The sequence below is a fragment of the Gopherus evgoodei genome, chromosome 10, assembly GCF_007399415.2.
Source record: "Gopherus evgoodei ecotype Sinaloan lineage chromosome 10, rGopEvg1_v1.p, whole genome shotgun sequence".
NCBI classification, from domain to species: domain Eukaryota; kingdom Metazoa; phylum Chordata; order Testudines; family Testudinidae; genus Gopherus; species Gopherus evgoodei.
In genome coordinates this window covers 27,640,140-27,653,918 of record NC_044331.1, presented here as the reverse complement: position 1 = coordinate 27,653,918, position 13,779 = coordinate 27,640,140, and the positions used below count along the sequence as shown (strand labels likewise).

The 13,779-nt window shown below is 41.0% G+C and overlaps 1 protein-coding gene across 1 annotated transcript in view; it reads right to left on the bottom strand.

The window, feature by feature from the left end:
- The window catches only part of LIPC (lipase C, hepatic type), a 79,982-nt gene that overhangs the window by 11,615 nt on the left and 54,588 nt on the right, over positions 1-13,779 (bottom strand). Inside the window, exons 2-6 of the mRNA XM_030578241.1 lie at positions 11,534-11,721; positions 8,578-8,757; positions 6,500-6,617; positions 1,806-2,039; positions 79-321 (exon numbers count right to left, since the gene is read on the bottom strand). Of these exons, the coding sequence (XP_030434101.1) occupies positions 79-321; positions 1,806-2,039; positions 6,500-6,617; positions 8,578-8,757; positions 11,534-11,721 (963 nt within the window). The remainder of the gene's footprint in view (positions 1-78; positions 322-1,805; positions 2,040-6,499; positions 6,618-8,577; positions 8,758-11,533; positions 11,722-13,779) is intronic.

Genomic DNA, 13,779 nt, shown 5'->3' with positions numbered 1-13,779 from the left:
GTCAACAAGATCCAAAAACCTAGCTAATTCTCTCACTTCACTTTCTACTTGGGGTCCTTAGCAAGTGTACCTACTAACCTTTGAAAGGCGCATGTGCTCGTGTTTTCAAAAAGAGCCGTCTGTTTATCTGGAGCCTCTCCTTTCTGATGTTGTAGCCCAGGGTGTTGCACCGGTTTTTCCTACAACTGAGGCACATTCCTTTGTCAAAGGTGTGGATATCGTTGCACCAGTAGGCCATGCTTTGCTTATCATCATGCAGTAGAGAATCAATGAACAGATGAACCGACCTTTCGTGTGCACATTTCACTGTCTGAGTGATCCCTGGAAAATATAATAGCAAAATTCTTGACATTCCTGTGCCCCCACTTCCCATGCCATTTACAAAGCAGTGTAGTAAGCTGCCATGTAAATCTTATTGATCCTTCTCAACACATCATATTTACTACTAAATCAGTTAGACAATCCCTGCAGACACATGTAGAATTCTTAATTCTATCTAGGAGCCATCCAAGCATTATCTGGAACTAATGTGTACAAAATGGAACAGATTGTAACCATCCTCTTCTTTAATAAAATTGTTTAGACTACAGGTACCAGAATGCAATGCCCCATCTTGGTTGTTCCATATGGAACATAGCATGCTGGTGGTATCTGTAGTCTTTTCAGACTTCACTTCATATTACAGATGACAGCCACTGTGGGCTGCATTGCAGAACGCTGTGCTGCACTTTGGCCGTTCCTGTAATACCTGGCATATCGTACACCTATTTAAGTGACTAACGTCCCTGGTGAATCGTATTTGCAGCTGTTGTTCAACAGGAACAACATGAATGCATCATTCCCACAGCAAATTGTTGAGAAACAAGCCTGGCACTAGGGTACTTATTCTTCATGCTGCTATCAACAACCTTCAAATTAAAACTAATTTGTAACAGTCTTTTCCTTTAGTATTACAGTTTTAGATCTTATTTTCCTCTCTGTGTGGTTAATATATACCATGGTAGACTATAAAAACACATCCTCACTCATGAACTTCATAATTCAGAGCTGCTGAAGCCAGATACGGGCTATCTAATAGCTTTATTTCTTGGTATTGTGAGAACAGCTGAAAATGTTTTGGAATGCAGTACGCTGGGCAAACTCTACCCTGCTCTGGTGTTTCAGCAGATCATTCTAATCGTCACTCTGAATGAGTGCCTTATCTTCCGGCAGTATATTGCAGCAGTAACAAATTCCTTCAGGGGCGTCTCTGTACATTTACATTGAGCTACACTAGGACAGAGCTTCTATATATAAAACTTCGATTGTTACTTGTCTAATTGGCAATAAGGTCCGAGAGAGAGAGAGAGTGCGAGTTTGCTCACTTTGCAGTGGGTAGTACCTGAGGGTCATGAGGGTGGTGGGTGGTTGTGGGGGGCAGGTAAGTAGTATAGCACTGAATTTTATTTGATTTTAGATAACTAATTGCACTGTAAATGTGTCTGTAAACTTTCCTCTTGTCTCAGTACCCAAAATAAGTATCCTTGGAATCATTCCAAAATGGTTGATAGGATGCTTGTGTCCTAATTTTCAGAGGTGCTAAGTGCCCATTGCTCTCACTCAAGTCAAGGCGAACTGTGGTTGCTTAGGACATCTTACAAATCAGGTAATCAGTTTCTAGCTAAGAAAAGCTCCCTTTTACAGTATGTTGTTTATATTGGGTGATCCTTTAGGCTATTTAATTGCATGCGGACATTTAAAGTTTCTCAGAGCTGCTGTGAGTCAAACTGCAATGCTTTCTTAACATGACAAAAAGCACTTCTTACCAGTGATTCCATACTGTGCAATGTGATTATACATATGCATGATGTGGCAGCCAGGTTGAAAGGTGCCTCCATTGGGATAAAAGTCAAAATGTGCCACTGGCTGCTTGATCCCTACGCTGAGACCCATGTGCTGTTGAGTAAATGTATGAATTGCATCTACAAAGTTTGCATCATCTGGAGATAAACGGTCTGTTGGTGACATTCCTTCAAACAAAGGACCAGCGGGGTCAAGGCCTACAATAAATGCAAATAATCTGTTTAAGAGGTACAGTAGATTTGTTTTACCAAAAGAAGTTATGAAATGAACACAGTAAAACAGAAAAACACACTCTATGACCGCCTAGACTTTTAGTGATGGCTTGCCTTCTTTATACTAAGAAACAAGACTAGGGACAAAAAGGCCACCAGTATGGGGAACACAACTACACCCAAAGGGTTAAAAGCAAATATAGACACTAACAAACAGTAATTACTACATACACAAGGACACTAGCCTGATGAGATAGATGTGTTTGCTGTAGACAAGCAATGTTCACTGCTGCTGTGTCTGCCTGGGTGAGGTTTACTTAATTTTGGTTTTTAGATCCTGCAGAGGTCACACATGGCAGAGGCCATATTGCAAACAGGTGTTCCACATCAAGCTTGACTTTTACCTACATCTGGGACATGAGACTACATAATATTTGGTTTGTTTATAGAAGGGCTTCTCTGTTTGGTTAGCTATTTTTATTCATAATGATTCTCCCTCATCAAATGACTGTATATCAAGGCTAATAAGTATTCCTCTTTAGAAAAAATATTCCAGTTTTGGACTATTAGATCTAGTTTATTATTAGTTTATTAAGGGGCCTATCACCTTACTTTCTGAGGGCTATTGAAAGAACTGATTTTTTTCATGTCCCATGTACATTTTTAGCTGCTTTTCTGTGTCTAGAGGGCTACTCTGGGCCAGACACTGCTCCGATAGTCCTGCTAATCCCCTGGTCTAATGGGAGCAGAATTGGCACATGTATACTAAAAGTAAAGTTGGCTATAATGACTATGTTGCCAATTTTTGTAGATATTTTCCATTCAGTGTTCAATTAATGAAGATTATTGTTGCAAGCTTATTTCAGTGCTGCTGAAGAATATACCTAATTATAATTAGAAGTAATGTATTTTAATATATTTTTGTTTCAGTGGCTTAATGTACTAAACATGTGAATAAACTGAACTAAGGGCTTTGATACCAGCTCATATACACAGGTGTGTATCATGTAAAATTAGCTACTTTGCGTGCATGAGCAGGCCCAAGAACTGGAGGCATATAGCAGTGAATCTAAGATCAGAACTAGGAGTTAAAACTATAATTGTCTGTCTCAGTTTGCCTCATTCCCAGACCAGATTAAAGTCAAATATTTTCGTTGATAACCTAAACACTGCAGGTGATGTGGACCTCATGTAATATTTCCATTCTATTTTTTTTTTAAATGTCATTGTACTTACTTGATATGCTGCTCTACATATGTGAATAATCTCATACACTCATTCAAGTTATACTCATAATTGGTATGACATTACATTACAGCAGCGCCAAAATGCCATTAGTCAGCATAATGAAGTGTAACAGTTAAGTTTCATGTTAACGTTAAGTATGTATTAGGGATACTCTAATTATATGATTCTTGTCAAATATAATCCAGGACTATAATTTTGTCACAAGTGAATTGACTTCAAGTCACTATAAAGAGAGAGGTTCCACATCTGAAAGCGCAAGTACAACTAGACAAGTTCCTTAGTATAATTTTCTTTTAAAACTCATTGTTAATGATGAAGATATTAGTGGGTGAGCACAATAGAGTCTGAGGGGAGAATAGTTGTCAGTTAGATCAGTGACAAGATGAGGCCACAAATGAGTGGCTTAATTTGGGACATTGTCAGGAGTGAATAAAAAGATAAAGGTTTGAGGTGGGAAGTTAATAGGGTGCATGTGGTCCAACTCTAAGGTCCTTGACTGAGTCCATTAAGATGGGGCTGACAAAGGGCATTGTGAGCATTTTCTCACTTGCTCACCCTTCAAGAGTATATTGAGGGTTCCTACTAGGGATGGCCAAACTACTTAGGATAAAATAAGAAGCATTCTGAACCTTTGCCCAAAACTTGACCCATACTTGAGTGGAATCATTTGGTTGATGCTTGTGGACCTCTGCACTTCCTTGGTTTGGGCTGAGGCTGGAAGATGGGGTACAGTAATTTGGCAAGAAAGATCCTTACTGTAATTCTTTCAATTCAGAACATTGAAGTATTGGATAGCCTAAGATTCTGTGTTTAGGAGAATTTAAGCCCAGTTTCTACACCAGTGAGAGAAGCTTCCAAACTGAATCTAGTTCCCATCGGAGCATAAACTTTTTGCAATGAGAAATTTGCCTTTTTCCAACCTAAACCTAAATAGAAGCTTAAGTGCTAAATTCTGCTTCTTTGTTGCAAGTGGAGTCTGTATGGTTTCTCTGATGAGGCCTGCTTTTGCACCACTAAAGTCAATCAAAGGCGTAGTGAGCGCCCTCCGTACCCTCCGACCGGAGGGGGCCCCGCAAGGAAGGGGGCCCTAAAAGTGGCAAAAAAAAATGTAAGGTATAACTAGGTAAGTGACATTTATTGATGCTATTGCACAATCCATGTCGGTTTTATTGACAAAACCGTGAAGTCATTATGATACATCATAATGCTATTGGCTACATCAGTTGTCTGTTGGTCAGTTTCGAATTTTAGTTGGACCCATTCAAAGAATGTGTATTTGCGTTCATAATGGCGGTCGGCGGATAAATGTTATTAATTTAGTTGTTTAGTTTTTTATCGTTTCTGCATTATAAGGGGCCCCGGACATATGTTCGGAGGGGGCCACGTTCTTTGTTGCTACGGCCCTGAAGTCAATGGGAATTTTGTCAGACTTTAGTGGAAGCAGAATCAAGGCTCTAATTACCATTCCACTGCAGAAAATCAGTAACTTCAAAAAAATGTACGTTAGAAGGAGAATGAAACAGCAGTCAAGGCAGAACTAATCCAATATGGACTATTTCACAGCTCTAAAAATACAACAATTGCATATTTTATTGTGGGAGCCATTGCACAGTTATTGGTCAGCCAAGAAAAAGTACAGTGGTTACAGCTTAGAGAAATATTTTCAGAAGGGTGCACTTTGCCTTTAAATATCAAGCATTTGGCAGACTCTAAATGTGCTTCTTTTCCATTTATATCACCACTCATTACAGCTTCTGTCAAAGAAAAACAATCATGTGGTGAACTGAGAAAATGCATTTGGACGCTGCGGTATTCTTTGTACAGATCTGTAGAAGGCTGGCAGTGCCTGAGACACCCCACCCTGTGAGCAGGTGTTAACCCTTTCCCAGCAATACCCAGTGGGTTCTGCTGGCTTACTGAAGGCAGTGGTTTATTCTGACATCTGGTATAAGGGAGGTAGGAGCAGTTCTTCAGGAATAGAGAATATAGGGTGTAGAAAGAGCAGGTCTGAGGTAGGAATCCTGAGAGCAGTCACGCCTGGGGCAAAGGCATGAGCTGAATTTTATCTTATCTCCTATTCCTTTGTTAAACAGGCAAACCCAGGAAGAGTTTATGTTTGGACTCTAGATATTATGTGGACTTTGGTTTGGATCAGGTTGGAGAAGGCAAATAAGTAAGAAGGCTCATAAGTCGGATCCTGTGTAAATCACTTTTTTTTTAAATAAAATTCACCATAGCATAAATAGTAAAGTATTGAACTTCACAGAGTTTGCAGGAAATGAATTTTACAACTGAAATTAATCAATTTTGAGGATGGAATGAATTTTACAACTAATGTTAGTCAGTTTCAAAGACTGAATGAATTTCACCTGTAAATGTAGTCAGTTACAGGGATAAATACTTAAGAGATCAGTTCGGAAACATTTTCATGATTTCCATGACCTTCATGAAATCTTTATTTACACATAAGACCTAATAATCAGAAGAGTTTTGCCCTAGGATTCACCTTAGGACCTTTATTGGATGTCCTGCAAACTGTAACATTATATGGAGCTTGAGGCTATAGACTTTACTTTTTGCTCCCTCATAGCACTGGGCCTGAACAAAACAGTGTATTTAAAAATATTTGTTTTGGGGATCCAGTTCCAAATGATGGGTGTCTGGCTTACCTCTGTTCAGCACTACATTATACTAAACAATGGGCCTTCCTTGAAAGACATGAATAGCTGCAATAATTATATAATTACTAAAATACACCCACAGAGAACAATATCTGCAGATCTTTCACTTTTTGACCCCACATACGAGTAAATTTTCATACTAGCATAGTTCCATTGAGTTCATTGGGACTACGCAAGTGTACATAGTTGCTTACATGTCTAAGTATTGTCAGAATCAGGACCTCAGTGTGCGTGTTAAAATTTGGAATAATTATATTAGAAAAGGAGACCAGTATACAACATGAATTTATTTAGCGCACTGAATCATAGGACTGCTGAAATACATTAATTTCAGGAAAACCTTTGAAAATCCAGTGCAAATATCACTTATATATTAACACAATCAGTGAAGATTGCTCATTTTAAAAAAAAAATTATGATTCTAATGTAAGCTGTAACATAAGGCTGTTAAGTATCAGTACACTTGAGCAATGAAGCCAGCTGTCTGTTCTATTAAAGTTATAAATACTTTTTTACCTGTAATTCTTCCAATCTTGTTTGTGCCACTAATATAACTGCCAGCAAACCCTGAAACATGAGCTCCTAGGCTGTACCCAATTAGATGAACATTGCTTCTGGAAAATTGAACAGATTCCTGGAAGACATCAGCAGCTTGATTTAGGAGCATAAAAAGTGAAAAATAAACTGGTAATTGCTGTCTAAGAATTCCCATCGGTTACAACACAAGCCAATTTGTATTTTGATACCAATGATCAAATGAGGTACTTAGGTCATGAAAGGCATTTGCTGGTTTTAACTTCATTTAATTTCTACTGGACATGTGCATACCTCAGGAAACTGCCATAGAATTAGACACTGTTGGTCAGATGCTCTGCTCAGCTAGGCCCTGGGTAGAAATAGCAGCAGGTTGTTGATCTTCATTAGAAATGTTGCAGGTGTTGTATTATCTGTGTCTGCAGTATTCTCCTCTGGGAATTGCACTAAGTCCACCCACTTGTCTCACGTAGATCACTAACTAGCTATCAAAATATAACTTCAGGTCACTGCCACCTTGGACCCAATTTGAACAAGAGCAAAGGTTACTTTTAATCTCACAAAATAGAAGGGTGACACCAGTTATCTTCCTGCTCTCTGTGGCATAGTGTCCATTCTCCATAACTGAACATGACGAACTCATGGCTACTCATAATCCTGTCATCACCAGTGGTAGCTGCTTTGCTCTTCATTAGTGTTTGTTACAAATTTCTCAGTCAGCTTCACAGACTTCCCCCCCCCCCAAAGGAAGTTCAGTGTAGTCATAGCCACAACTAAAAGGAAGTGGGCTGGTCTACACTACACAGACTTTGCTGCTATGGCTATACTGGCGAGACCCTGAGTGTAGATGCAGTGTTTGCTGACAGAAGGAGTTTTTCTGTTGGCATAGCTACACCATCTCCCCAAATGACATTAGCTCTGCCAATGGAAGCACTCTTCTGTCAGCATAGTTGCATCTATACTGGGGTGTTTGCTGGGGCAGCTGTGTTGGGTAGACCTGTGTGTTTTTTCACACCTCAGCCAACAGAGCTATGCCGACAAAGCTCTGTAGTGTAGATGTGGCCTGTGACTTCATATTTTTTCTCTCTGTGTGTGTGTGTGTGTGTGTGTGTGTGTGTGTGTGTGTGTGTGTGTGTATACTAAATAGGGGGCTGCCTAAAGCATCTAATTTTTATGGGTAGCTCTTGTTCTCTCATTCTTCGCACCCCCGTCAGCTGAAATATCATCCTGGTGCTCCTCCATCACCATCATGGCAGCAGCAGTAGCTGGTAGCCATCAGACCAATGCAGCTCTGGCATGGCTGCCGGCCACAGCTAGGGCAGCTTTGAAGCGCATGTGTCTGCCTCTGTGAGCGGGCTCCCTTTTTCACTGAGACCAGGTGCAGTGGCCAGCGCTGGAAGTCATCACATTAGCATAGTTCAGGCCTTGCTGCTGCTTCCACAGCAGCTGAGATCACTTTGGGGAGGGTTTAGAGGGGCGGACCAAAGTGCTTAGTGCCAGCTGTGGAGAACTGAAGTAAAGACTTGTCCGAGGTCACTCGTAAAGTCTGTGGCAGAGCTGGGAACTGAAGCCAAAACACTGCAGCCCCTGTCCAGTGAAGCCCATTCTTCTTGCAAATGATGCTCATGCAAAACCAGGCTCTGAAAATGTATTGCTCTTTCATTCTGACCTGCTTCTGATGACCACCATCAGTTTAAGTGTTTTGAACTTGAGCTTTATATCCAGTACAGGTCTATAACTCAGACAAACAGCTGCCTGCAGAAGTGCTAACAGAACAAAGGAAATTACAGTAGCATGAAATGATCACATCTCTAAAGTAATATCAAAATGTTTTAATAAACAGAAGGCTGCTTGCTGTCTCTCTCTTGCACAATACAATTTTTATGAAGTCATCTTAAAGTTTATGGAAGAAATTTGTTTGTGCATTGCAATGAAAGAACATAAGTGAGTGAAGCAGATCACATTAACCAACATCATAACTTCGAACTGCGGTGAAAGCATAAACAAAAGGAGAAAATAGCTCTTGCTCAAAGAAACACATTTTGGTTTGGGGCTCTTACCTCCAGCCATTCCAGGAAACCTGCTATCTCTTGCCCTATATGGCGTGTATTCTGTGCTGCTATAGGGTAATGCTGGTGAGCAAGTGTAAGCCAGTCTGCAATAATCACATTTGTTTGTTTATGCTGAGATTTCAGGGCTGCTACCATCTTCCAGATCCACCCTTCTAACATTCCATCTACCTGTAAAAAAAAGTTTTGGGGGGAGAAAAAGAGAACTTCTTTACCAAGTACATTCCTATGAAATTCCTGACTGCTTGATGCTGACCTGATGCTTTTATTGCATGAAAACCGGATTATGTGAGCAAGGAGGATTATTTAGTAATCATCAAGTTTTGGGAGCTCTAAGGTTTTGTATATCTCTTCCGAGGATGACGAATGTTTGCATATAGTAGTCAGCTCGGAAGGGTAAAACAAACTCAAGAGCCAATCTCAAAAGCACTCAACTTTTGGGCCTTTTGACATGGGCCCTTGACAATGAACAGTTGCCACTGTATTTACTCTCTCTTCCAGGGATAACTGAATAATTTCTCAGATTTCATTTTAGAGCAGCTAACCTCCAAAAATCCTAGGTATGAGGAAAGCGATCAGTGTGGTGGTGGAAGATTGCTGGGAATCTCGATTTCCAAACTTCTGATTTTTTAGAAGATTCCATCAATAATTTTGAAATCTGTCCTGCTCCATTTTTGTTCTTGTTGCTCGCATGCACTCTCTCTCTCTCTTTGTTTTTTCAAAGGTCTGATCATGAAGCTTGTATTCACGTGAGTAGTCGCATTTAATTCTTTGGGCCATACATTCCTAATGCTTTTTTGATTGCAAGAATCCTTAGTTTCTATCTAATCTAATACAACCAAATGTTTTAATTGCTAAAGCTGTCAGAATTAAGTTAAACTAACTGAATACATTTCCTTTGCTGGGGCTCTTATAGGCATCTAAATCTCTTCTCCGCTGAGCCTCTAACAGAGTTTGAGAATCCATGTTTAAATCTGGTTTAAGCACTGAGCTCCAACTCAGGACTTGATCCCTCTCACACTGAAGTTAATAAGTTTTGTCGCAGACTTCACTGGGAATAAGATCAGGCACATTGTTTGCTCAGTGAAGACAGTGTTTGAATAAGGCCCCCTAGTTTGGTTAAAGACTCAGGGTAAAATGTTGGCTCCACTGAAGTTGCTGGGAGTTTTGCTATTGACTTCAGTGAGGCCAAGATTTCACCCTCATTGTAGATGGGGGTCCAAATAAAAGCTCTTAAATTTACATGTCTCTACCTGATTTGGGGAACTTAACTTGAGCTTTACAAAACTGGAACTGCTGACCAGGTTGAGGAACAAGTCGAAACCCTGGTTCACTGTGTCCAAACTTCTGAAATGGTATTCTTCTTCCAATTTCTAACTGCATCGTCATTTTCCATTTTGTTACAAAAAGCTCCATTGGAATTCAGAAGAGAGTTGTTTATCTTTTATTCCCTTACTTTTTTGTTTGGGGTCCTTTACTGAAATAATTTTAGTGGCGCATTCTCCATCCCTATTCATCTGTAGCTCCTACTGATGCGAAAAGGTATTACATTCATGTGCTATGGAGCAACGCCTTATAAAGTTTTCTGTGATAAAAGATTTGCTCAAACAGTTTTGTCCACCTTTGCTAGTACGTGCGGCTTTGTAGCAAGGTGGTTACCCGCTCCTGCCCTTCGGGGTGGAAAACAGCCCAGGAGAGGGCTGTGGCTGGGGCAAGAAGCCTGGGCTGATTAGGGAAGGTAGGCTCAGCTGTGGCAAGGTCCCAATCAGGCCCAGCTGGCCCTTATAAGAGGCAGTGAGCCAGTAGCCCATTCAGTCTCCCTCTAGCTGCAGAGGGAGAAGGGCCTGGCTTCAGGGAGCTAGAGACAGGGTACCTGAGTGGAGCAGGGCTGGGGAAAGGCAGAGGAGCAGGGGAGCTCCAGCCTGGAAAGCCCCAGGCTGTGGCCTAGCATAAGGCCAACAGGTACTGGGGGTTGCAGAGGGCAGCCCAGGGGTAGGCCAAGGCAGCAGGTCCAAACTCAACCTTTCCAATGATGAATAGGTTGATACTGCAGTCTGCCCCAGGGTGTGGGGTCTAGACAAAGACTGGCAGTGGCCTGATACTGAGGTGAGGTGGGGATAGTGGGTGAGGTTTCCCAGGGAGGGGAGACCCTGAGAGAAAAGGGTTACTGCCAGGGGGCAGCACCCCAGCTAACAGGGCACCAGAGTCCAGAGAGGGACACGGGGGCCAAGTGGTAGTGGATCATCAGCCTGCAGAGGGCGCTCCAGGATGGAAATTGAGCTAATTCCCTGAGAAACCAGCAGGTGGAGCGGCAAGGATGAGTCCCACACCCTTACAGGCTTCTATAAGATTCTGCTTTGAGTGTCTGTTAAATGAACATTTTTTTTTTAACTGAAGAACTGATCAGAATTCACTGTAGACTAGAACGGCTGTTTGAACTGGCTTTTTATAGTTTTTTTAACTTGGAACCAGTTCAGTGGTTATTTATTGCTGTTCAGGGCTTCATTTTCAGCTGAACGTGTTATAGAGAATTTCTTTTCAAGGTATGTGTGAAAGAGATATAGGGAGATTTTGAGCACTTCTTTTCAATAACAATCTGTAAATATCTGTTAGCAAATAGAACAGAAATGAAATCAGTACTCGCACCTTTAGTGACATAGCACATTAATTCAGCTACATGTTCAGACTCTGCTGGTATTAAACCAGCGAATATGAAAGTAATCTCTAACACAGGTCTCCTATATGATAGGTTGATATTCTGTCTCAGAATTCAATGGGAGTAACAGACTCTGGACTATTTCAAGATATGTTTTCTACTAAGGAAATCTACAGTCATTATTTTCCTAACCTTTTCTTGGCAGATACTTTGGTAGTAACATAATAAGAAGGGAAGGAGGTCAGATCAGATGCATCTTGAATTAAAAAGAAAGTAATGTGAAGTTCATACCGACCATCCATGGACTATCATCACCAGAGGAAGAGAGGTATTGAAACTGCATTTGTCAAGCGTTTCCAAATGATCAAACAAAATCAGACAGCCTTCTTCAGTTGTGTTTGTATAGAGTCGAAATTTGGTTGCTGAGCTGGGTTGATTTTTCTTTATTCTAATGTGCTGATGCTGTGACCCCAGTGCCTCTGAAATGAAATGTATATAACATACCTAATAACAAGGAATACAAAACCTGCAAAGACAATTTATGCAGCACAGCTTAAAATATATAGATGAATAAAGTTATTTTTAAAAATATCCACTTCTATTGGGTGAAATGCTGCGTAACACAATCTGTTAATAACTAGCATAAGCTGCAAAGCTTGGTCAAAAGCTGACCTCTTTCAAAGTTTGATGCTGTTTGAATCTGGAGGTTGGTTTGAGCCTGTCTCTTTCAATAATTGCAATTACATGGGAAATATGGGCCTTATAGTTATGGTGCATGATACAGTATCTACCACAAGGATGAGGTACAGTTGTTGTGACTCTACAACGTTATTGCTGGCATAGTAACTCTGCAGGAAACATATAACTAGTGTGTATGTACAAATAGATGCATAGCAAGTAGCATTCTGACAAAGCAACCATTTAATACAATTCTATCATTCTTTTTAGGGTTTTGGGTGACCTCTGCTGCCATTAGAGCAGATCTCAAGCGATTTGTCTCTAGAAAGTATGCCATATTTGTCTTTAAAAATCAATTTGACCATTATAGCTATTTAGAACTTAGCTTGATCATTTCTTTTTCACAGCATACAGTCATGAGTTGCTTACTTTGTATCTGAGGCCTTTGGTTTCAGAGCAGAGCAATATTAGGAAAAGATCAAGCCACAGCAAACCAGGGGGACAGTTTAAAGAAGCAGATATGCTTAACCATGGACTCACTTTAAGGAGCTGTGAATATTATCTACAGCAAGGCATAAAATGTATTGCATTCTTAGTAAATGAGAAGAGCACTTAAAAACCTAGTGAACATCATAAAATGGACACTCTACTTTGTTTTTTTTCCCCTCTTACATTTTTTTGCGGCACTTTTGCTCTCTGACTGAATTCCTGCAAGTTACTGGCCTTTCTGCATTTCATACATTGACATATATATTATTGATGTTGCTCAGCAATGAATAACTATATTGGGGGTTTTGTATGAATGTGGTGGTTGTGATGTGAACTTTTGGTTTGATGGGAGGTCTGGGAGGAAGAACTTAAAAATGCAGTTTGGAACTTATTCATGACTGTCGAAGGTGAAAAGTTCCAACAGAGTCTACTGTGTTATGAGACAAGGGAGCGCCTCAATCATGGGCGGTGGGTATAATAGGCCAGGGCAGGTTAAGTCTCCCAAAACAGCATACAGCACACCTTCCTTTGGTGGCACGCTGCCAGCCTGCTGCCTTTGGAGTGCTGCCGCTGCTCTGCCCTGAGGCCCACTCCCTTGTCCTGCTCTTCTCCCATGGCCTAGTGCACATTGCTCCTCTTTGTGCTCTTGGTCTGCCGCCACCCCCTATGGCCCCCCCCCACGTGTCTCTTGTGCCTCTTAGTCTCTTCCCCTGTGGCTCTCTGAGAGGTAGAGAGATGTGTGTGTGGGGTTGTCATAACCTTAGTCCCAGATCTGGACCTTAGCGTCCAAAATATGGGGGCTAGCATGAAAACCTCCAAGCTTAGTTACCAGCTTGGACCTGGTACTTGCTGCCACCACCCAAAAAATTAGAGTGTTTTGGGGCACTCTGGTCCCCCTGAAAACCCTTCCCTGGGGACCCCAAGACCCAAATCCCTTGAGTCTCACAACAAAGGGAAATAATCCTTTTTCCCTTCCCCCCCTCCAGGTGCTCCTGGAGAGATACACAGACACAAGCTCTGTGAATCCAAACAGAGTGACTCCCCCTCTCCGTTCCCAGTCCTGGAAACAAAAAGGACTTTCCTATTCCCCAGAGGGAATGCAAAATCAGGCTAGCAAATCCAACGCACACAGATTTCCCCTGATTTCTTCCTCCCACCAATTCCCTGGTGAGTACAGACTCAATTTCCCTGAAGTAAAGAAAAACTCCAACAGGTCTTAAAAGAAAGCTTTATATAAAAAGAAAGAAAAAATACATACATATGTTCTCTCTGTATTAAGGTGACACAACACAGGGTCGATTGCTTAAAAGAATATTGAATAAACAGCCTTATTAAAAAAGAATACAAATCAAAGCACTCCAGCACTTATA